The 21,683-nt window shown below is 54.0% G+C and overlaps 1 protein-coding gene across 1 annotated transcript; it reads left to right on the top strand.

Annotated features, from left to right (window-relative positions):
* The first annotated feature begins 10,115 nt into the window (after positions 1–10,115).
* Positions 10,116–13,407, top strand: IRF2BPL (interferon regulatory factor 2 binding protein like). The gene has a single exon (XM_030831843.3). The coding sequence runs from the start codon at positions 10,260–10,262 to the stop codon at positions 12,591–12,593; it is 2,334 nt and encodes a 777-aa protein (XP_030687703.1). The 5' UTR covers positions 10,116–10,259; the 3' UTR covers positions 12,594–13,407.
* The last annotated feature ends 8,276 nt before the right edge of the window (positions 13,408–21,683 follow it).

Below are 21,683 nucleotides of genomic sequence, written 5' to 3'. Positions count from 1 at the left end.
GCTTTCCTTGAATCTCTCGGGTGTCGTGGTGAGAGCTCTGAGGCCACCGATGGGGAGAGAGCTTGGAGATGGTTTTCAATGGAAAGTTTACCAGATAACTTCTGTCAAGCACAGCCCAGAGCACAAGGGCTTCTACCAGCAGAAACTGGAAATTGGCATAGCGTTCACTGTGCTAAATATTTTTTTTTAAAATCATAATCTACACTAAGATCAAGGGCCCGGGCTTTATTTTCCAGCACAAATAGAATGAAAATTGTCTGCTGCTTAGGCGGTTGGAAAGAGTTCAGGAAAACTATGTCTGGCATTAATTCCAAAGTGGAGGTTTTGGTTCAAACGAGGCCCATTAATTTCAGTAAACTGTTTTCACTAGTCCAGACCTTGCCGTGCAAGGACTATTTATTACCTTTTGCTAACCTGATGTCTGCAGAGTTGTAAAGCAAAGGAAAAAAAAATCCAGGGTGGAGATATCTATATCTTGGATCAAATGGGTTTTGCACCTTCCCTTTGGGGGCCATGTTTTATGGGGCATTTTCTATCCCTTTTTTTTGGGGGGGGTTTTGAGGGGGGTGGGCTGCGTTGGATCTTCGTTGCTGCTCACGGGCTTTCTGTACTTGCGGCGAGTGAAGGCTACTCTTCGTTGCAGTGCACAGGCCTCTCATTGTGGTGGCCTCTCCCGTTACGGAGCACGGGCTCTAGGCATGCGGGCTCAGCAGTTGTGGCGCAAAGGCTCAGTTGCTCCGCGGCATGTGGGATCCTCCCAGACCAGGGCTCGAACCCGTGTCCCCTGCATTGGCAGGCAGACTCCCAACCACTGTGCCACCAGGGAAGCCCCCCTGGTTTTTCTTTATCAAGACTGTTTTTTTAAATCCATCTTGCAATGAATTTGAGAAAAAATCCTGGTGGAGAAGAACCTGGCAAGAGCAAATATCTCTCTCTTGCCTCCTTCAGAAGGATACCTCCCAGCCGCAGGGATGTTTTGTGTGCCCGTCCCTGGCTTGCAGGCTGCAGGTCCAGTGCAAAGTACTGATGTGATTCACCCTGACGATCTGGTCTAAAACACACCAAGACAGTCAATTTTGGCATTTGTTCTCCCCTAGGAATTTTACTAGCTGCCTTAGAAAAGCACATAAATTGCTTCCCCCTCCCCTTTTTTCCATGCCTCCTCTCTTCATCCCCCCACAGTCCATCTAGATGTCATTTCAAAGGGAAGGATGAAAAGGGGGGATCTGTCAGGTGGTCAGGTTTGTGAATGTGTCTTTCCAGCCCCCAACACACACACACACACACACACACACACACACACCTGAAAATATTAATCAGAATTAAAAGCCAGTCAGTACTATTAAAGCATCAAACATGAAGGAGGGGAAATACGGGGGGTAGAGGCAGTGGGAATGGAATATATGGAATATAATGGAATATAATTCAGTCCTCTGCGCTGACATTCTAAAATAAAGGAGGGGAAAGGTAGCACCAATTTGGTCAGTTTGTCAAATGTCAAAATTATTGGTCTTTCCTTTTAACTACCCTCCCCACTCGCCCCCCCCCCCCGCCCCGCCCCACACAGTTAAGTTCTTGACTTTCCCAAGTGTGATTAATGTCTGGCAGAGGCCAGAAACAGGAGTAGGGTTCTTGGCTGCCCGTTCTGATAAACAATCTGTTCTTGGGAAGAGTAGGTGAAGGTGGCGTTAAGGGATGGGCGGGCGGTAATCTCCGGGCCTTGTTGGTGGGGCTGCGGGAGGAGGAGGAGGAGAGGAGGGGGCTCTCCAGGCCCGCCCTCCCGGAAAATGCAATTGCCCTTCCTTTGGAGCGCGTGGTTTTGGGGTGGGTCAGGTTTCCTGGCCTTAAAAATGTGAGTAGAGTGGATCCATTCTTGCTGCCGGTTCACAGCGTCCAGGAAACGTCAGAGGGCTCGGGCAGGGGCTGGAGAGGGGAGGGGAGCCGGCGTGCCCCAAGGCTTCAGACCCATTTCGGATGCTCCGGCGTGGCACACCTGGGGCTCCTGTGCTGAGAGCGGCTCACCGGAGAAACCGAGGCCGCCGCGGGGAAGGTTGGGTGGGGCGGTGGTGGTCGAAGTACCGTAAAGCTGCACAGGGAAAGCCAGAAGATGTTCAAAACAAAAGGAGGGACTATTTCGCGGCGTCAGAGGTCGCTGGTATGGAAACTCCGTAGGCAAGAACACTAGCTGTGGATTTTGCCGTGGGTTTATTGTGTGGGCAACCAGGCAGAAAGCGGCGATATGAAAAAGTGGGGAGGGGGAGAGTCTACGGTTGAAGGGAAATCAGTGCCGAGAACGCTGCGCGCGGCTGGGAAATATCACCGAGGAGAGTGCAGTGGCACCGAATAAAAGATGAATAATCGGCTACCTTTTGGAAAAGGAGTGTAAAAATATTAATAAAGGCGAGAAACCCGCTTCTTCTCAGCCTGAAAAGCAAACCCTTTTCTCACCTGCCTCTTCTACCCGTCCCACACACACACCTCTCTTGTCTTCCTTGCATCCAAGCAGCCTCGCCAGGCTCGCTTTCCTTTGGATTTAATTACATGAAAATGCTGAACAAAAAAACCTGTAATTACACCCTTAGTCCCTGCCACTCAGGCCCAGCACACTTCCTGCCTAGTTCTGTTTTTTTAAAGAAGAGGTCATTGCCTCTTTTCATTCCAAATTGACCAAAACAGAACAGTAAAAGCCCCGAATAAATCCAACTGCTGCGGGACGGGGATGGGAAGTCCTCGTCCGTCCAGGAGAGAGGAGCAGACAGCCTACCTTGCTATTGTCTCCCTCTGGCTCTTAGGTCCAGAGGCAGTCACTATTTGTTTGATTGTCCTCAGCCCAGAAAAACAGAGATGCTGGGCTGGCCGGGAGGAAACCCACTAAAGGCACGAGGAAGAGTGTGGATCAGCCCTGCATTTTTCCAGCTATTTTACCTAGAAAGGCTTCACGCTGGAAAGGAGACTCCTGACAATCACTTGCCTTTCTACACCCCTAGGTATTAACATACAGATTTTCACTGCAAGCCCCTGAAGTAAGGAAAACAGGTTTTAATATCAACACTTGACAGGTGAGGAAACTGAGGCTCAGAGAGAATAAGCAGATCGCTCTGAGTCAGTCATGTGGCTGGTGGGAGTGTTGTACGAACACTGTTTCTGATGGCTTTGGGGCTATTGCTTCAGGAAACGAGGACACCTAGGAGGAAATGGAAGCTTCTAGATTCTGGGCTGGAGCCAATCTGGCCTGGTTCATCATTAGATCCCTATGACTGAGAGAGAAAGTGCTCTCTAATTAAATAGTTGAATAACCTAATGAATGGCAAACAGAAGGGCACAAGATTAGGAGCTGGGAAATGGAAACCCACCAGGCCATCTGGCACCCAAGTTTCAGCTTTGAAACAAAATGTGATGAGAATAGCGTCACACTCATAGGGACACATCAGGCGTGGATCCTCTGGGGCTGGCCAGAGAGGGAAGTTCAGGTTATCTAGATGGTGGTCCTCTAGATGGCTCAGGGTTGAGGTCTATCTTATTCCCTTGATTTCTGGCTCCAGTGATACCTAGGCCAGGCTTGCCTGTCAGGGTATATGCCTCTCCTGGGCTAGAAGTGCTTTGAGGGGTAGTCTGCCATAGTCAAGTGGCCCCCAGCCCAAGTGCAGGACGGTACTTATTGTGTGAGTGCATAGTCAGTAGGACCTGAATTCGTTGAGAACTAAAGTTTGTTACTTGTGTAATGTGATCTGTGGTTTTGGAAAGAGGCTACTTCCACCATAAAGTGCACCTTCTCCACTTCCTTCCTTCCCTTTCATCATGCAGCCTGGGGTCCTCCAAAACGTAGCTATCCTCAGTAAGGGTAACTCAGTGAGTTCCTAGATGCTTTGCTATGTTCTAGAGCTTCAGATTTTCCTCCATCACCTCCGCCTAAGGCCAGGGTATAGAAAACCCAGGAAGGTCTCAGGGGATGCCAGGGAATCATAGCTACACAATGTTGCTCAAAGCTGAATGGTGACTGATTTTAACTCCCCCCAAACTGGTGCTAATTTATGCATAATCTCACATCTACTAGGACAGTAGTGGCATTCTTCACTTGCCACTCCTGTGGGAGTTTTACTTTCTTGTAGTTCCTTACAGACAGCTAGGACACCCCCCACCTCCACTCCCACCCCCCAAAAGGCTAGCACCGTGGAACAGAAGAAGGAACGCTGAGTTTAGAGCCAGAGAACTTGGTTTCCAACAATTCCGGACTAGCTCTGGACCTGCTTTCCTCACCTATACAGGAGGGTGATGAAAGTAACACCTACCTCACAGGGCTGGTGTGCAGATTGGTGAGATAATGTCTGGGAATGCCCTTCGGAGCTCTAGACAAATGTTGGTCATTATATTGTTCCTAATCTCTTCCATTTTATTGAGTACATTATAATATTTATCTCCCACACAGACCAATGAGGCAGTGCAATTATTCCCATTTTACAGATTAAGAAACAGAAGTCCAAGTGATTTGCTCAAGGTCACACAGCTATTTAGGGTCGGCCAAGTCCAAGCTGAACAACATAATGTAAATACGTACTCAATGCTAAGCGCCCTCTTTTCCTCCCTGTCTCCTGGGTTTCGAGTTGAACCGCCCAGCTAAGAAAGGCAAGTCAAAATACTTGGCGATTCTGGCCCATCCGCCCCAACCAGGGACAGCAGTGATGGCTACCCGCCTGTACCTGACTTGACCGAGGGACAGTGAGGCAGCAGGGAGGGCTTCCCGCTCCGAGGCCCCGCCTTCTGGCGGCCCCAGCAGGAAAGCGCCGGCGGCGACGGGTCTCCGAAGCCGGGCGGTGGAAATCCCCAGCTCTGGTGCGGGGCCGGTAGGAACCCGCTGGTACTCTGGCTCTCTGCTGAGGCCCAGACGCACGCGGGGTGGGGCGGGAGGGTCTGAGGGTGTGAGCACCTGTGGCCTTGACGGCCACCCGCCAGCCTCTCCGCCTACTCTCGCCCTCCAAGTCCTTCCCGACTACCCCACTTCTTGGGGTGTGGGTGTTTGTTTCAACCCAAACGGGTCGGTGAATAGCACCCCTGTCTGGCGCTTCCCCTTTTTTCCCGCTAGGCCTGGTCCCTGGGAGACTCATTCCAGGGTTCCTTTACTTTTGAACTTGAAAAAACACACCGGCTTTTGCTGAGGACAGCGCTGGGCTCCCCCGTGCCCTGGCACGCTGGCTAGGAGAGGAAGCGGCGAAAGCAGGAACCAGACGCGACTCCCCCCGCCTTTCTTCTCTTCCCTGCTCCCCGCCCCTTCAGGAAGAAAGCAGTCGGAGATCTGATCGCTCGCAGCGGCCGCTGTGCCAGCACCAACCGCTACGTCCTCCTTTCCCTTCCACCCAATTTTGCACGGAGCGCCTGGCTGCCCGCGCGCCCCAGGCTGGGCAGGTCCTGGCGGGCGGCGCAGCCTCCCCTCCCCGGGGGTTCTTAGCGAATCACGTTGTTCCTGGGATTTCACGGTCTAGTGGCTCTTGCGTAACCGTATGCCCTGGCCTAAATTAATCCTTTTTTTTTTTTAATACCAGAATTAATCCTTTAGGAAAAGGCAAATACTTCCGCCACGGAAGCGGCCTGGGAGTAAATGTGTAAATCACAGTGCTGACTTGATTCCTCCACGCCCACAGCGCCCGGGGGGTTCCTGGCGTGGGGATGGGGGCCCTGGCAGAGGCCAGAGGAGGGCCCAGCCCACACGTTTGTTTTCATCTACTTCGAGGCGTCTCTAGCGGGCCGAAGAACCGGGTCCTGCTTACTGCGGGCTTGAGCGTTACCAAAAAAGGCCTTTCTCCTGCCTGAGAGCTTGGCCCACACGTTGCAGTGGGGTGACGCGAGGTTCAAGCCTGGCCTCCTCGAAGGCCGAGCCAGCTGGCTGCAGGATGCCAGGGCAGTTCCCCCCCCCATCTCTGCCACAAACCGGCGGGGGCGGGGAGGGAGGAGGACAGGAGGGAGACTGCAGGGAGCTTCGAGGTGCGTGAGCCCGCTGCAACCTTCTCACCCCTAACGCTGGGCTGTGGCCTCCGGAAAGGCCAAGTGGAGAGCTGACCTTTTGCTCCAGTTTAAAGCTGGGTCCTCCGAGAATGCCAGCTCAGATGGCAAGCTGAGTGGGGGGTGGAGAGAGCAACTGTTGGAAGGAACTTCGGGAAGATTGCAGGCATTCCCCCTGCGCCAGATTGATCCCTGACTCTGCCAGTCCCCAGACCCCACCGCCAGCGTTCAGTCCCATCTGTGGGTCTCTCCACCTGGTGTCTTAGGTTGAAGCCCCCCTCCCCCCCCACCTTGCTCAGTTACTTCCCTTTGTGGATGCAGTATTGTCACATGGAATTCACCAAGGGAAATTTATCTCCTAAATATTGGTGTTCTTGCCTCTCATAATCCCTGACACGTCCCCAAACGGAGCCATCTCAGACAAGCAGTTAAGAAGAAATTTATCACCACAAGTGATGGTGATTCTTTGAGGGGGAAGGATATCCAGAGAGCTATGCCTTTTAAATTAAAGGATTATGAGACTGTAATGGAAGTTTGTTTAAATGCATGTTTATTTCTAACTGTGTGTCTGAAGACACCCAGCATGTATGTGTGTGTGTGTGTGTATATATATATATATATCTCCTTTAGTAACAGCAAAGACAAGAGACAGACAAGGAGATGGAGACATATGTGTGTGCATACCAAATATAACACTATGACACAGAATCCGACTTGCTTTCTCTAGCAGCCTGGCTAGAGGGTTGGGGCTAAGTTGCTTTCTTCAGTATTTCTGGTTTAATAAAGGGACAGACTGAATAAATATTAATATAAAGAAACATTAACCAGCCAAGCCAGAGCTGAGCAGCCTCAAGCCCCAGGCTGGTGGGAATGTCACTCCATTTCCTAGCCCTATGTTTTGACTCACTCCAGGGTAGCTGTGGTGTGGGGAGGGTTGACGTCTGGGAGGGTGAGGCAATGCTCCCAGCAGCTCTTTACAGAGGAATCACTGCCGGGAGCCAGCCGGCCAGATAAAGTTTATTATTGTTGGGGAGTGCACAGTGAGCTCACTGTTTTGCAAAAACTGAAATCTGGCTGCTTTGAGATGAAAGAGGGGCTCCCTAGGGCTCTTCCTTCCCCCTTTCTCCCTATCCTTAAAAACTCACCTTCTTTTGCACCTAGGGCCCCAGAATGAGTGGGAAATAGGGGTGCTGGGGAGGGCTGGATGCGGAAAACAGGTTCTGAAGGTCAAGTGTCAAAAATAAATACTTCTTGGGACTTACCTCCCTGGTGGTGCAGTGGAGAAGACTCCACACTCCTAATGCAGGGGGCCTGGGTTCGATCCCCGGTCTGGGACCTAGATCCCACATGCATGCTGCAACTGGGAGTTTGCATGCCACAACTATGTAGCCCGCATGCTGCAAATATAGAAACGGTGCAACTAAATAAATAAAACAAACACTTCTTGTTGCTTCAACTGAACTTTATTACAATTAGTAGTAATAGTAGTGATGAGTAGGGATCCTTACATTCTGTGCAACTTGCAAAGTACTTCCATACGTTAACCAGCAATAGTATCAACATTAATATCAACACTCATAATAACCAACCCTTACCGATGGCTTCCTGTGAACCTGACACTGTGTTCTACACACTGTACGGCGCATTTATGCTACAGTCTGTGGCAGTGGCAGATCCACAACTTCTGTATATGGAAAAATCTAATGGCACAATCTGTTTGGAAGGGGAGCATCGGGGTTGGTTATGAAGATGTAATTGCACAGCACTTTACGTGAGATTGTATGTATTGTAACAAATGGGGGGGCGCTGATGGAAAATTTGAGCACCCCAAACCACCTCTGAGAACTTAAGCTTGTCAAGGCACCATTCAAAGCAGACTTACTAGATTCAGATCCCAGTTCTGTCTCTAATGGCTGTGTGACCCTGGGCAAGTTATTTAACCTCCTTGTTTTCTGAGCTTGTAAATCAGAGTTAATAATAGAATCTACCTTGCAGATAATACTGAGTTTAATGATGATGCAAGTAAACCACCTAGCAGTGCCTGGCCCACAGCAAGTCTCAGTGAGTTGCCTCCTGTTACAATGAGAAACAAAATGGAATCTCAAACAGTCCTAATAAGTTGGGAACTCTGATCCCATTTTACAGGTGGAAAACAGAGGTCATGTTAGGGTAAGTAACTAGCTCCAGGTCACAAAGCCAGTAAGTGACAGAGAGGAATTTCCAACCTAGTGTGCCAGGCTCCAGAACCTGAAATTCCATTATACTGCCACCCCTCTCCAGCCTCGCCCAGGATTAGCTCAATCTTCATGGAAAAAAAAAAAAAAAGTAGGCCCAATATTTGGAAGAATCAGTTGAAATGCCCCAACTAGCCCTTTGACCAACATATCTGTTCTGCAATAAACACTAATGACGAGAGGTGATCTTGTAACGGAAAAGAAAGCAGGGCCTTGCTCAGCCATCTGGGGCACTATGGGATGAAATCACAGCACACAAGAAAGAACTTTGAAAACTGTGGCTGTGCTTTACAAAGATATATCAACATTATTAAATGCTGCCCCCACTTTCTTTTATCAATCCCGAAGAAACCACTCACCTGTTTGGTCTCTCCAGCACCTCCCCCTCCCTGCCCCCACATGCAGCTGTGCGCAGCCAGTAGACTGTTTTCCTTAAAGGCCTCCGGGTGCTCATAGCTTCTTTAGACATTCAGCCAAAATTTTTAGAGTACGGCTTGGGGGAGGGGTATCTCACCCTGAATTCATTTAGCTCCGTCGCTGAAGCTCAGGTTCCGAGACCAGGGCACAAAAACAAAGCGAAAAGGCAGTTTCTGAAAGACTGGAAAACAGCTAATTTTGCAGGTGCTTCGGCATCAGTGGTAGCAATGAATGTGACGTTCATACCGGGGGGGGGGAGGTTTGATTGCAGATGTAATGGGTAATACCCTTATGAAATTCACAGCGAAAATCTTGAAACAGGACATTTAAATTCACTGCTCGGAGTGGGGTGGGGAGCGGGATCGGAAACGACGCTTGTGGTTTTCAAACGCGTTTTAACTTGGGAAAGCCGGGCGGAGAAAGGAAAGGTCATAGTCTGTTTAATTTCCACCCCCAACCCTGGTCTTCCAGCATTAGCTCGCTGGGCCTCAGCTGTTGTACACACACAGCGAAGGGGGAGGGGAGGGCGGAGGCGCGGAGGAGGGGCCGACTGGGAGGAATCTGGGCGCCCTGCCGCGCATGCGCTTTTCCCGAGCAACAAGTGGGCTCCACAGAGGAAGTGTAAAGGGGAGGGGGGAGAACTGGTGCAGAGCATGGCGGTGACGTCAGCGCTCCGCCTGGGCGGCATCCCGCGCGGCCGAGCCCGGGACAGCGCGAGCCGCAGCGCGAGCGGGAGCGCCGAGCCGCGCCTCCGGAACGTAGAGTAACAATCACAACCCCACATTCCGGGCGAGTGCGAGCGGGAAGGGATGCGACCCGGGTCGAGGCGCCGCGCGAGCGCCCTACAGCCAACGTGAGCGCCGCCAGCCGCGGGGGCCCGGGCGCCCGCCAGGCCTGGGGGCGGCGGGAGCCTGAGTGCGTGCGCTCCTCTCCTCTGCTCTCGTGCGTCCTGGAAGCAGTGGCTGCGGCGGCTCCCTCCGGCCGTGCAAACCCAGCTAACGCCAGCGGAACGGCCGACGCTGAGAGGGGAGAAGCTCCTCTCTCGGCTGCCAACCCCTCCCCCGGTCCTCCGGGGAAGCAGCGACTTCAGCAAGATTGGACTCGGGCACCTGGTGGCACTGAACCCTCTACCCTTCGTCCCAGAGAGCCTGGCGGGGAGAGGACGCAGGTCGTAGGGGGTCCCCCCCAGGGGAGAGGAAGAGACAACCCCTTTCGAGCTTCCAGGCACCAGCCACTCCGGGGAGGGGGCCAAGAACCAACGGCGGCCAGCACCCGGCACCCTCGCCCCCTCCCCCCGGGCCCGGAGCTTCCAGCCCGGGTCTGCGACACCAGGAAGAAGGCGCCTGAGCTCCCCTCCCGACGAAACAGCCGCAGTAGGAGGTGGGGGCGAGGAGCGGGCTGAACTCGTCCGCTGCCCGGGCGGTGGAGCCCCCGCAGCGAGGCGCTGCGCGGGCGGTGGAGACTCGCGCTTCCTCCAGCCCCTGGGGCAGAACTTTCTCGCCCCCCCTCCTTCCCCCGCAGCCGTACTCCCTCCCCAGCCGGCCAGCCCTCCGGGAGGAGAAAGCGCCGCGGAGACAGCCGGGGCGGGGGCCTACCTTACCGAGGGCCGGCATCATGTCGGCGGCGCAGGTGTCCTCGTCCCGGAGACAATCTTGCTACCTGTGCGACCTGCCCCGCATGCCCTGGGCCATGATCTGGGACTTCTCGGAACCCGTATGCCGCGGTTGCGTCAACTACGAGGGCGCGGATCGCATCGAGTTTGTGATCGAGACCGCGCGTCAGCTGAAGCGGGCGCACGGCTGCTTCCAGGACGGCCGCTCCCCCGGGCCGCCGCCGCCCGTCGGGGTCAAGACGGTGGCCCTGTCGGCTAAGGAGGCGGCGGCGGCGGCGGCGGCAGCGGCGGCCGCCGCACAGCAGCAGCAACAGCAGCAACAACAGCTCAACCACGTCGATGGTTCCACCAAGCCTGCGGTGCTGGCGGCCCCGTCCGGCCTGGAGCGCTATGGTCTGAGCGCAGCCGCTGCTGCCGCCGCCGCCGCCGCCGCCGCGGTGGAACAGCGCAGCCGCTTCGAATATCCTCCACCACCGGTGAGCCTGGGAAGCAGCAGCCACTCCGCGCGGCTGCCCAACGGTCTGGGGGGCCCCAACGGCTTCCCCAAGCCCACACCGGAGGAGGGACCCCCGGAGCTGAACCGCCAGAGCCCCAACTCGTCTTCAGCGGCGGCGTCGGTGGCGTCTCGGCGCGGGACGCATGGTGGACTAGTGACAGGGCTGCCCAACCCGGGGGGTGGCGGAGGCCCCCAGCTTACCGTGCCCCCTAACCTGCTGCCGCAGACGCTGCTTAACGGCCCGGCCAGCGCCCCCGTGCTGCCCCCACCGCCGCCTCATGGTCTGGGCAGCCGTGGGCCCCCGACGCCCGCGCCCCCCGGGGCCCCCGGGGGCCCAGCTTGTCTCGGAGGCGGCCCAGGCGTATCGGCCGCGTCGTCCTCCGCGTCATCTTCGACCTCGTCGTCGGTGGCCGAGGTGGGCGGGGGTGCTGGTGGCAAAAGGCCCGGCTCCGTGTCGAGCACTGACCAGGAGCGCGAGCTGAAGGAGAAGCAGCGTAACGCCGAGGCCTTGGCTGAGCTGAGTGAGAGCCTACGCAACCGCGCGGAGGAGTGGGCCAACAAGCCCAAGATGGTCCGCGACACGCTGCTCACGCTGGCCGGCTGCACGCCTTACGAGGTGCGTTTTAAGAAGGACCACTCGCTGCTGGGCCGCGTCTTCGCCTTCGACGCCGTCTCCAAGCCTGGTATGGACTACGAGTTGAAGCTGTTTATTGAGTACCCCACGGGCTCGGGCAACGTGTATTCCAGCGCATCTGGTGTGGCCAAGCAGATGTACCAGGACTGTATGAAGGACTTCGGTCGGGGTCTCTCCTCCGGCTTCAAGTATCTGGAGTATGAGAAGAAACACGGCTCCGGGGACTGGCGCCTACTTGGAGACCTGCTGCCCGAGGCCGTGCGCTTCTTCAAGGAGGGCGTGCCCGGCGCCGACATGCTGCCCCAGCCCTACCTGGACGCCAGCTGCCCCATGCTGCCCACGGCTCTGGTGAGTCTAAGCCGCGCCCCTAGCGCGCCCCCGGGGACCGGGGCCCTGCCGCCCGCCGCCCCCTCGGGCCGGGGCGCAGCTGCCAGCCTGCGCAAGAGGAAGGCGTCCCCCGAGCCCCCGGACTCCGCCGAGGGCGCGCTGAAGCTGGGCGAGGAGCAGCAGAGGCAGCAGTGGATGGCGAACCAGAGCGAGGCACTAAAGCTCACCATGTCGGCCGGGGGCTTTGCGGCGCCGGGGCATGCGGCAGGGGGTCCGCCTCCGCCGCCCCCACCCCTGGGACCCCATTCCAACCGGACCACCCCGCCCGAGTCAGCCCCTCAGAACGGCCCGTCGCCCATGGCCGCCCTCATGTCGGTGGCAGACACACTGGGCACGGCGCACTCGCCTAAGGATGGCAGTTCTGTGCACTCCACCACTGCGTCCGCACGGCGCAACAGCAGCAGCCCAGTGTCGCCGGCCTCCGTACCCGGGCAGCGCCGCTTGGCATCACGGAACGGGGACCTGAATTTACAGGTGGCGCCCCCGCCGCCTAGCACCCACCCGGGCATGGACCAAGTGCACCCCCAAAACATTCCGGATTCCCCTATGGCCAACAGCGGGCCCCTCTGCTGTACCATTTGCCACGAACGTTTGGAGGACACGCATTTCGTTCAGTGCCCCTCTGTTCCCAGCCACAAATTCTGCTTCCCTTGCTCTAGAGAGAGTATCAAGGCCCAGGGGGCGACCGGCGAGGTGTACTGCCCCAGCGGAGAGAAATGCCCCCTGGTTGGGTCGAATGTACCTTGGGCCTTCATGCAGGGCGAAATCGCGACGATCTTAGCTGGGGATGTTAAAGTGAAAAAGGAGAGAGACCCTTGAACCACAAGACAGCCACTTCCTTAGCCCCAGACCAGCTCCTCTCCCGTCCAGAGGGCCCCTCCCCCACCCACATCGACCCTCTCTTCCCTCACTCCCAAGATGTAGAATTGTGAATATAACACACTGCAAAAAGTTAGTCTTATGTATAGACATTATTTTCGTCGTATGTTTCTATATTTTGAAACAAAGGTATGTAACTTCTTCATTTGAAGGATAAGCTGGTTTGTGTTAAGCAGTATAATATTGGTTCGGTCATTTGCATCATATTCGTTAGCATTTATTGGTGGCAGAGTGTTTGCCTAGGTACAGAATTAATAGCCTTTAGCAACGACTGCTGCTGGTGTGTATTTTTGTAATTGTTATGCACTCACTGAAAGGAAGAAAAACACAAAAGAAAATGACTTTTTTTTTGCCAAGGCCAGTGTTGCTGCCTAAAAAAAAAAAATGATGCTATAAGATGGTGAGAGCTTCATTTCTGAACAGCCCCAAGTGTTGAAGTCTTCACTTTATTTTGTTTTGTTTTTGTTTCCTTTGCAAAATGGTAAGGGGGGTGTTGGGGGGGTGGGTGTTTTTTGTTGCAAGTTTGTGAGGGAAAATGTTTTGGTTTGTTTCTACTGACCTGAATGTGTTGGATCTTCACGTGTTGTTTTGTTTTTGCTTTATTGATGCACGGATGCTTTTGAACAGTAGAGCGAAATGCTAGACATGGAGAATCTGCTCTGTTTGTCCTTTATACATTTCTGTAGTTAACAGAACACTGTAATGTGCCTTGGAGCTTAGTAACTTGTAATAAATTCAATTGATATTAATTCTGCCCCGAGTCAGCAAGTGTGTTTTTCTGGGGCTAAGACCACACAGCTCCAACATGGGGGACACCCTCCCTACTTCCACCACAGAACATAAATGCTGGTGCCTTTGAAAGCCCTCAGAGGTGGCATCTGTAGAAGGCCCTGTGCTGGCTGACTGCCCCTCCCCTTCAGTACCAGACTATTTACACTCACCTCTCTGGGGCAGGACAGTTGCTGACTAAGCGATTTCTGTTTACTCTTCAGCATCTCTGTTTTCCCCTGACGCGCACCCCAGCTGCAAATAGCATCGTCAGAAATGCTTTTTTGGTGCCTTTCCCTGTGGCCCTGAGTATATGCTGATACCCAGTGCAGCTGTGACTTAATGCAAGTGGGGTGGGGGAAACAGAACAAAACCGGGGTGCTTTGCCTCCTAGATGTGGCAAAAATCACTGTTATTGCACATTTAAAGCAAACATGTCACAGAGCTGGGAGCCAGCGGTGGAGGCAGGAGGGGTGTGGGAAGTGGGAAACAAATCCATGTTCTCAGGACTGAGTTCCCAGCAGCTTCCAGTTCATGCATCGGAGGAGAAGTTTCACCTCATTCATGACGTTTCTTTCTTTCCCTTCCTTTTTGATAATCATTTCAAAAGGCAGGACACTTAGCTGGTTGTGGAGAGTGGGGAAGAGAGAGTCCCAAACCGTGGGGGAACAATCGCTTATGACACCAAATAGAACCCGTCCCCACTGGTGAAGAAATGCGATTATTCATCTAGTTGACTTTTTGGTGGCATTTGTGAGGTACAGAGGGATGGGGATGGGACTGGAATGTCCTTTAGGGCTCTGGAGCCCTCCCAGAGCTCTGAGGGAAGGCAAACAAACCTGGTTTGAACCTTGTACTTTCCTGGGAGGCAAATGGAAGGGGAGTAGGAAATGGGGAGGGAGGAAGCAAAACACAACCCCAGATCCTATCAGAAATCCATTCCTGGCCACACCCCATTCCTGGTGGAGGCAAACTGGGCCAGGACTGTCCGCACAAGGCCAGAGGAATAGCGAATAAGGGAGCAGGTGAGTTTGGGGAAAAACAAGTCACTGGTTAGCCCAGAACACCGAGGTGGAGGTTGGGTTGGTGTTCAGACTTGCTGTTAACAACATGCTTTCAGTTTCTGTTCCTGCTTTGCCGCCACCATCACTGAAGTAGTGGAAACCATGACTCTGTGTTTGTGTGCGTGTGCGTGTGCGTGTGTGTGTGTGTGTGTGTGTGTGTGTGGAGGTGTGAATAAATGGCAGTTGGCGTATCTGCTGCAGCCTCTTAATCCTGGTACCCGGGAGGTACCTGTCTCACCTCATCAAGAATCTCCCCACATATAAATAGATGTGCGTGTCAGCTTCCTGCAAATGTGTCCTTGCATTTTCATCTGCTGCCAAGTGTTGTATTGGTGCTTATGAGTCATGGAACCTATTTTCATCCTCAGGGGTAATTAACTTGGGGGTGACAATGCACAGCAGACTGTAGGAAGAGTTAATCCTAAAACCTATTCTCGCCTGGCCACCAATCACACATTTCACTTCAAGGTCCGGGTTGGCTTTTCTCATCAGCTCATTAATAAAAACCAAGCATGTTTCGCCTGGAAGATCCTCTGAGGTGCTCCCAACCCCCACGCCCACCGCACACACCCATAAAATGGGTGAAGCTCAGCAGGCTGAGAATACAGGGATAGAGCGTCACGGGTGTAACTTAACCACCAGTGAATGAAGGCATGGCGGGTGCAGCCACAGCATTGAGCTGCACACGCCGACTTGGACGTGTGGATGACCGGTCCAGGTGCGAACCCGCTGAGTACCGTCCGGTGGAGCCAAGTGGGAGTTGGCCCCGTCACCTGCCTCTGTGTGCGCATCCGCTCCTGCTGGCCTTCCGCTGCCTCTTCATCGCTCTTGTATTACTTTCAGGAACTTTTAGGATTATGGGATCCTCGATTTAGTGCACATAGGTAGGAAAGGGGCCTGTCATGAAGAGCTGAGAACTGTAGTTTGCTCCCTCTTGTTGCTGGGTGCAGGAGAGGCAGAGCTGTAATGATGAAGCATCCAGCACAGGCGGCCAGTTAGGTTTCACTAAGGAAACCTGCCTTGATGAGACCTGGGGGAAAGGAAGGAGGGAGGGGGTAAGAGGGAGAGCACGGGCTGAGTGGAAGTGAATTATAATGGTGCAGTTAATTAAAGTTTACCAGTACCAGGAGCCAGTTGTTAAATGGCAGCTCCCCCTTCTTTGTTTTTGGAACTGTGTGACCTTTCCCTTTGTGCTGACCCATTCCGCTGCTAGTTTGGTTGCCTTAACCAGTCTTGCTTTGATCCCTCAGCTAGATTTCCCCTACCCTGACACTTTCCACATTGCACACCCAGGAAGCAATTTCCTCTCCAGTACAGGAAGATTCTTGTGGGTTTCAGAGATTCAGATGGAGATCTCTGATGAGCTAGTCTTCCTTCATCTGCAGTTCACCCTGGATCTCCCCACCTCTATTTCCTCCTTCTCATTCTCTTCCCACTCCGAGCCAAAGTGGCCAACATTGAAAAATCTACATTGCTTTTATTTATAGGCATCGTTTGTGCAGCTAACCTAAGCCTGATGCTTCTTTGAGTGGGCACAGGGGTGGGGCAAAGAGGACAATTCAACAGTCAACATTTTTTGACCTTGATCTCTGAAGGTTGCAAAATGGGAGATCCACCAGTGAGGACAGCTCACCATGTCAAGTCTAGCATTCACATCTGAACTCGCTCTGCTCACATGGGCGTGAACACACGTTTTTAAATGTGCTTTGACGGTTCATTTTCACATTCATCCAGCCCAGGCTATTGATGTAAGGAGGACTGAAATTCACTTTTGTTTTCTCATACTTTGTCAAATCCAGGAAATTGGGACAGGGAATGACCCTTAAGGGCATCTGGTGAAATGCTCTTTAAACCTTTCTGGGGTCCTCTGACCTTAGAAAAATTTGGTGAAAATGATGGATACTTCCTCAGAAAGTACAGGTGCCCCCCACACACATGGACTTGCATACATTTTCTTTCCTTTTTAATTTTATGTACTTATATTGAATAGGTAATATATTCCTTTGGTTCAAAATTCAAAAGATGCAAGGGGAATACAGTACAACCGTAAGGTTTCCTTTCTACAAGTGGCCCCTCAGCCACCTACCTCCCTTCAGGGATGCAACCAGCGTTACCCAATTTTTAAAGGGGTTCATGCATATCTAAAATCCATCCATGGAACTTGAGGTTAGAACCTAGGTCTAGTTCATCCATCTAGTAAAAATGAGGGCCCCATGGCACAGAGAGGTGAAGGAACTTGCCTAAAGTCACACAGGGGCAGATCCCAGGCTAGATTCCTGTTAAGAACAACTCTAATGCACATTTAAAAAAATTAAGGACATTGAACTTACCTAGAGTTTTATATGAGAGCAGGTGCTGACGAAGTGGGCAAAAGGAGAGTGAGTACCTGGTGGGGTGGGGCTCAGTGTTTTTAGTAGCTCTTGGAGGACAGTGAACAAGCATTTGTCCCTTGGTCTCTTTTGCAGCCATACCTTTGGGGGAAGGGGATGTGGAGAGCAGTGTCTAGGTTTCTGACTGTAAATATCAGGTGGTCCTTAATTAGTGGAGTCCTTTCTTAACCTTTGAGCTGTGGGCCCTCACACCCCTCCCCCTTTGATGATTGGAAACTTCTGAAGGTTTAAAGACCGTCAGATAAGTAACCATTTGGACACAGAGGTCAGAGTTAGGGAGACCAGGACTCCTGCCACCTTCCCTTGAACTTGGGGCTTCTCTCGTCTCTCCCTGTCACCCACCTCTGCCTGGCCATCTAGGAGACAAGTGGCATGCCCGGTGCTGTGTGAGGTGCCGGGTGGATGCACACTTCAGGCCAGCCTACGAGGAAGGTGTGATGACCCTCGTTCTACAGATGTGCCAACTGTGCTCAGAGAGGTTAAATGCCCAAAGCCATCGTTGGTATTCCATTCAAGCCCAGGGCAGCCTAGAGCCAGGACTCCTATATTGCTCCACGCAGGGGGCCTCTAATTTCTGACCCACAGGGCCCAGGAAACCCAGGCTCAGAGCTTGAGCCTGTCCCTCAGCCCTCCCCATCTCCCAGAGTCTCCATGTGAGGCTGGCCAGTGCCAGTGAGTGAGGCTGTCCCCGGGGGGCGGGGGGCGGGCGCTGTTGGGAAGCCCCTGGGAGAGGGCATTTTCTAGGCTTGGTGTGCTCGGAACACACCATGGTGCTGTCCAAGCCATATTTCCAATCAGGGATTCTGGAGCAAGACTGTTCTGGAGTCTCCCTCAAGCTGCCTCCTACCCCTAAACTTAAGAATGAGCCACAAAAGCTTACCTCCTGTGGGTACCACATTGTGGACCCATGATTGGTGGGTCCGCACTTCAGGCTAGACTCGAGAGCAGTGTCGCAACCTCCCAACTGGTCTCTCGTGGGCTCCAGTCTCCACGCACTCCAGGCCAGGGCTCTGTAGCAGGCAATTCTTTTACACATCTGAACATGTCATCTCCTTGCTTAGAAACCTCCCTTGGCTCTCTGTTGCCTACAGGATAAAGTCCAAATTCCTCAGCATGGCAAGCAAAGCCTTCCACTATTTCTCCATCCCAGGGGTAGAGTATCTTAATTTTTAAAAAGGTATTACATATACATGGCAAAAAAGAAAATCAAACAGCATGAAAAGATACTCGGTGAAAAGTCAGTCAGTCTCCTTCCTTCCAGGTCTTCAGTTCCCCTCCGCTGAGGGAAGCACTGCTGGTAGTTATTTTGTGTATATTTTCAGCAGCATTAGATGCACAAAGAAGCTTAGATTTATAATATATATCTCCTGGGCGTAGATCTTAGAATAAGCCAGACAGGAAGGAAGGTCCAGGGCAAGGAACTAGACTTGGTCAGAGCCCCAGTCTGGGTCTGGGGTGTCCTCTACCTCCACAGCCAGGGATTAGCTATTACTTTTCTTTGGCTCCTGGACAAGGTGTGTGTGTGTGTGCCCTTGGCCCACGCCGGTGCACTTATACCTACCTACATCGCTGTGGTGCTAGCGTTGGGCTTCCTAAGCCAGCCCCATTGTGGCTGGGGGGTGTTCTCTGGAAGGGATGGGGATGGGGCAGTGGCCATGGACACCAGGTATTCCCTGCAGTGTCCAGCGCTTTCCCCTACTGCCACATTCTTCTCCCTTTCCCATCCCCCACAGCAGCTTGGTGAAGCTGGCAAGAACTGCTTCCTCAGGTCTCTTAGGTGACAGACCGGGAAACTGTGGCTAAAAGAAAAGAGCGAGGGAGAAATGTTATTGAACGTAACCTCTGGACCCTCTGGGCTAGGCATGGTCATATACTGTTGTTCCTTTATTATGGCAAGGTTTGGAGGCTGCTCGTTGCCATTATTCTCCTTTGACAGGAAAATACCCATAGTAGGTACTGTCATTACTCCCATTTTACAGACAAGGCAACCAAGTCACAGAGCAGTGAGTAACTTCCCCCCCCCCCCAGCTTGGCCTCACTCCCTCTCTCACAGGGGAAGATCGGTCACACTCCCTCTCTCACAGGGGAAGATCGGTCACACGCTCCCCAGGCCCACGCCCCAACACTTCACTCTCCACCAGTGCAAACCCTTCCAGGGAGGCCTGGGTTTTGTTGCAAGGAGGAGCCAGCATGTGAAATCCAGAGCCATGGGCAGTGGTTCAGAAACCACAGCTCGAGGAGGTCCAGCTGCCTCTGAGAACAGGTTTGGGTTGCTGAGGGTGCCGGGGGCAACGCTGGCGGCCAGCACCCGGGGACAGGCAGCTCTGGAATGCTGGGCCATGTGAACACGGAGGAATTAACTCTGAGCCCCTGGGTCTCCGCCCAGACGGTCACGTGACCACCTCCTACAAATCCCCACCCCCACCCCCGTTTGCCTGGAGCTGTAGGCAACTGATTCTTGACTCGGGAAGTTGCCCACAGGCCCACTCCAGTGGGGCAGGGGGACCCAGGGACTTGGAGAGGGAGGCTTCTGGAATTAGGATCATTTTAGGGGAGGGGGAGAGAACGGCGGCTGAGCTTCCCAGGGAGCAGGGGGGCCAGAGGAGGAGCTGCTGTGAGGTCCTCCATCTCACCTGGGCTTAAAATACTGACCAATCCATCTGCCCAGAGGTGGCTTCTCAGCTCCAGGCTGCTTCCTGCCCCAGAAGGGCCTTCATGTCTCCTCGGTGACTGAGTACCACAACTGGGGCAGGGGGAGGTAGGATGCCTTAACCCGCTCCTACCGTCCTCAACCCACCCTTCCCCAATAGGGGCAGAAGGGGTCAGCAGGTGGCGGGGGCAGGGGCCAGGGTGGGGAGGGCCTCCGAGAGCCTGTGCCTCCTTTTCTTAATCCCGCATGGGCCAGGTCAAGCCCTTTTCCCTGGGAACCAGCTGAGTCAGAGCCTGCAGCCTCCTTATCCCTTCATCTCCTGTCGCACCTGCCAGTGGTTTCTTCCCAGGGATCTCTCTCCTCCCCACGGAGGCGAAGTGACTGCAGCAGGGTTCCTGTTCCCTCCGGACGGCAGAGGTTGCCAGAGGGGCCTGGAGCCCAGGCCATGGGAGGGCACACAGCCAGGCTGCCGCTTCCGCTCTACCGTCTTGCTCCCCTCGCCTTCGTCCTCCTCTCGCCCCCTGCTTCTCCTTCTACACTTATCAAAGGTCCATGCTTCACTGAAGACTTGGGTTCACCCCACAACCATTGATCCGTTGACATCTGGGTTCCACTCCTGGCTCTGCTGTTAGCTTTGGGCAAGTTGCTTGATGTCTCAGGGCCTCAGTGCCCTCCCTGTCGATGGGAACACCCCTCACCAGGTTGTTGGAAGAATTAAAACAGATAGTTCGTGTCAGTGTCAGCACAACCCAGTCTGGTCGGCTCCCAGTGCACGTTGGTTACTTGTTCCTACCCTTGTTCGTGCTTGGCTCAGGCCCCGCCCATCACTGACACCCGCCCCCCCAACACACACACATACACACGCTCAGTGCTGGGAGGGGGAGGGGATGGCTAGGTGCTGTGACCACGGGGCCCCAGGAGCACAGATCTGGATCACTGGGGAAGACCCCTTCCAGAAAGTGGGGCCTGAGAGGGAAGGAGAGAGAGGGGAGAAAGGGGCTAGGGGGCAGGAGAGTAAGTTTCTGCCAGAGAAGGACGAAGACTTAGCTTGGTTGGTCTGGAATGTGGGGAGAGGTGAGGCAGGGCCAGCAAGCAGGACCTCGTGAGCGAAGCTGAGGGTCTTGGCATTAATCATGCAGGGCCACTGAAGGATGTGTGAGCAGAGGGACACCGTCCGATGTGCCTTTTGGAAATGTCTTTCTGGCCGCAGCGCGAGGACTAGGTGATCCGGCAGGAGAAGCAAGCATGGGAAGCCAGCTAGGAGGCGGCTGCAGTGATCCAGGCAAGAGGTGATGAAGCCAGTTCAGGAGGGCCTGTGATGGCTGGCGGGGAGTGGGTGGGGGCATCCGAGAGCTGTAAGGAGGAGAGCTGGCAGGTGCCTGAGGGTGAGGCAGAGAAAGGAAGGAGGCAGGCTCATCCTCAGCTCAGGTGCCCAGGGAATGCAGCACGGGGCGCAGGGGTAGGGGAAGAGGTCTGGTCAGTTTGGGGCGCTGGTCTGAGGTGCCACGGGCCAGCTCAGGGTGGACCTGCAGGCCCGGGCTGTGCAGACAGGTCTGGGCAGGAACTGAGAGGTGCTGTCTGCCTTGTGGGTGGTAGTCAGAGGTGTGAGTTTAGGTGAGGTCCCTGAGGGAAAGTGGGCAGAAAATGAGAAGAGGATGGAATGCTGGGAGCACTCACCTTCCAGGGCTGGAGAGGAGGAGCCCGGGAGGAGAAGGGCAGCAGCAGAGAAGGGAGGACAATCACAGCAAGTGGCATCCTGCCTGCCAAAGCAGATGCCGCCGGATGGGGTTGTCAGTAGCGTCAGGCGCTGGGCTGAGACGGAGGAAGATAAGGCCCAAAAGGTGTCCGTTGAATTTAGCAGCAGGGAGGTGCCTGGAGACCCTGGCCAGAGAGGTGTGTAGAGAGTGGAGGGGACAGAGGCTAGGACGCAGTGTACTAAGGGGACAGCAAAAGGCCCAGCTTGTCCCAGGGTCTTGGCTCCGAAGGGAAGGAGTGAACCTGGCAGCGAGGGGGCGGGGGGGCGGGAGTCTCTCTGATCCAAGTTGAGGGAGACATAAGCATGTTTATAGGGAAAGAACTAGAAGGAGAGGTTGAATATACCAGGAGGGGGATCGGTATGAATGAATGACAGGCTCCAGGAGGGGAGGAGACAGCAGGA

The sequence above is a fragment of the Globicephala melas genome, chromosome 2 (assembly GCF_963455315.2).
Source record: "Globicephala melas chromosome 2, mGloMel1.2, whole genome shotgun sequence".
Lineage (NCBI taxonomy): Eukaryota > Metazoa > Chordata > Mammalia > Artiodactyla > Delphinidae > Globicephala > Globicephala melas.
Note: the sequence above shows the minus strand (reverse complement) of the source record. Positions and strands in the feature narration are given on the sequence as shown.

What these genes read in the sequence shown, in the direction of transcription:
- IRF2BPL (XM_030831843.3), top strand. Translation starts at nt 10,260, where the DNA reads ATGTCGGCGGCGCAGGTGTCCTCGTCCCGGAGACAATCTTGCTACCTG.